The sequence below is a fragment of the Myotis brandtii genome, unplaced genomic scaffold, assembly GCF_000412655.1.
Source record: "Myotis brandtii unplaced genomic scaffold, ASM41265v1 scaffold29, whole genome shotgun sequence".
NCBI classification, from domain to species: Eukaryota; Metazoa; Chordata; class Mammalia; order Chiroptera; family Vespertilionidae; genus Myotis; species Myotis brandtii.
The window spans coordinates 2,133,916-2,136,310 of NW_005361075.1; the positions used below are offsets into that span (position 1 = coordinate 2,133,916).

Sequence of the window (2,395 nt, forward strand, 5' to 3'; positions counted from 1 at the left end):
ATGACGTGCGGATCAGGATTCTGCGGCCAGGCCTTCAGCTGCGCCTCCGCCTGCGGGCCCCGGCCCGGCCGCTGCTGCATCACCGCCGCCCCCTACCGCGGGGTCTCCTGCTACCGCGGCCTCACAGGGGGCTTTGGCAGCCAGAGCGTCTGCGGCGCCTTCCGCTCTGGCTCCTGTGGACGCAGCTTCGGATACCGCTCAGGCGGCGTGTGCGGGCCCAGCCCGCCCTGCATCACCACCGTGTCCGTCAATGAGAGCCTCCTCACGCCCCTCAACCTGGAGATCGACCCCAACGCGCAGTGCGTGAAGCATGAGGAGAAGGAGCAGATCAAGTGCCTCAACAGCAGGTTCGCTGCCTTCATCGACAAGGTGGGTGTCCCTGACCAGCCCTTCCCTGAACCCTCTGTTGCTGGGCTGGGCGCTGGAGAGGAGTCAGGGGCAGGAGGGATGTGGTCCGGGTGAGCTCCCAGTCTGACGGAATAAATGGACACACATCCAGGGCACAGACAGACTCAGAGATGTGGAGAGATGCGTCTAGGGGAGGCAGAGACTCCTGGTTTGATAGCACTGTTATTACATATATACAACCTCTGTCCACATGCAGGGAAACCACAGTGAGACAGGGCAAGGCTTGGAACTGTATCCGAGGAAGGAAGCCCTACATGCACACAAGACACAAGAAATGCATATAAGAAATAGGAGCTGGACCACAGGGACCTCCTTTTGAAAGGTGTCCTTGATCACACCTTTCCTGAAACCTCCTCATGCTCACGATTCAGGCTAGCCACGGAGGGGGGACTCAAGAGCAAAACAACCTCCACTCAGCCCCTGACTACATGCCACCTACACACATCAGAACTGAAAACTATTCACCTGAGAGCAGGAACTGACCTTTCCCATACCCTAGGTCCCATCCCTAAAATGGAAAATCCAGATATGAATAATAGTCAGGGAAACAGAAGTTGCCTTATCTCTCAATGTTCAACTCTACCTAAGCTCTGCTGAGCTCCAGCTTTGTGAGTTAACATAAAGCATCCCCCAAATTGGTTTTGGGGCATCAAGAGCCATCTCACACCTCCTCCCACCCCAAATGGCAGGTGCGCTTCCTGGAGCAGCAGAACAAGCTGCTGGAGACCAAGTGGCAGTACTACCAGAACCGCAAGTGCTGCGAGAGCAACCTGGAGCCGCTGTTTGAGGGCTACATCGAGACGCTGAGGCGCGAGGCCGAGTGTGTGGAGGCCGACAGCGGGAGGCTGGCCTCAGAGCTCAACCACGTGCAGGAGGTGATGGAAGGCTACAAGAAGAAGTGAGTGTGGCTGGCTTTGACGATGGACGCAGGGAAGGACTTAGGTTAAAGACCATTGGATTAGACATGAGAAGAATTTCCCAGCAGGGTGAGCAGCCATGCAGGCCAGGGTGGCAGGATGTAGTAGGATCTTTTCACCTGTGCAATTGTTGCCCAGATGCCTGCCTGAGAGTAGGGCCGTGATGCCCCCAGGACATCTCTCCCCTGCGTTAGCCTTCTTGGAGTCTGACCACCCAGCAGCTGTTGCCTGTGCTCTGTGGGGAGAAGGCTTCTGGCATCTTCCAGGCCTTCTCCTCCTGACTTCCCACCTATAGCACATGGCCCATGGATATGATATGAACCCTACATGTCCTGGGGCCCTGGGTGTCCCACAGCTCAGGGCTTTGAGTGCTGATGGCCTCTGGAACTCACAGACCCCACACCTGGGCGAGGATGCACACTCAGTGAGGGGTGGCTGGGCTGCTGTGCCCCAGAGGGGATGCTGGCCACGCCCAGCATGGGGCTGGTGCTGAGGCCTTATTTGCCTCAGAGCAGCTATGAGGTCCCAGAAGATTAGCCCAAAGGACCCCTCAATTCAAGGCAGCAATATCCTAAATCCAATCAAAAGGATATAACAGGGCTGCCAGGGTCCAGCTGTGGTGGGACGTTCCTAACATTGGCCCCTGCCCTGGTATGAAGTGGGAGGGGTTCATGGGAGACCTGCCCTTCCGTGACCTCCCTCTCTGCCTCTTCTGCCTCAGGTATGAGGAGGAAGTTTCTCTGAGAGCAACAGCTGAGAATGAGTTTGTGGCTCTGAAGAAGGTGAGTCATGTGGTATTGGGGAGCACAGACATGAGGGATCCTAGAATGACAGACTCTTCCTGGGGAGACCCTGAGGGTCTCAAGCTCAGTGTGGGGTGCAGTGACCTTGTCAAATCACATGGGGAATTCCCAGAGATCAGGTCATGGAAGGAACATCCAGAGCTTTGACAAAGGTCAATACCCTTGGAATATCTACTGTGTCCTGGGGCACGGGGATGGCCTGGTTGACCTCTGGATGTCCTGCTTGGCTTCGGAGGTGTGGTCTGTGGCTTGGGTCCCATAAGCCTG

General features: G+C 56.5%; 1 protein-coding gene across 1 annotated transcript in view; it reads left to right on the top strand.

Moving 5' to 3' along the window:
* LOC102261888 (keratin, type II cuticular Hb1-like) overlaps positions 1-2,395 on the top strand; it is a 4,976-nt gene continuing 2,581 nt past the window's right edge. Inside the window, exons 1-3 of the mRNA XM_005869284.1 lie at positions 1-369; positions 1,098-1,306; positions 2,047-2,107. Coding sequence (XP_005869346.1) covers positions 1-369; positions 1,098-1,306; positions 2,047-2,107 — 639 coding nt within the window. The remainder of the gene's footprint in view (positions 370-1,097; positions 1,307-2,046; positions 2,108-2,395) is intronic.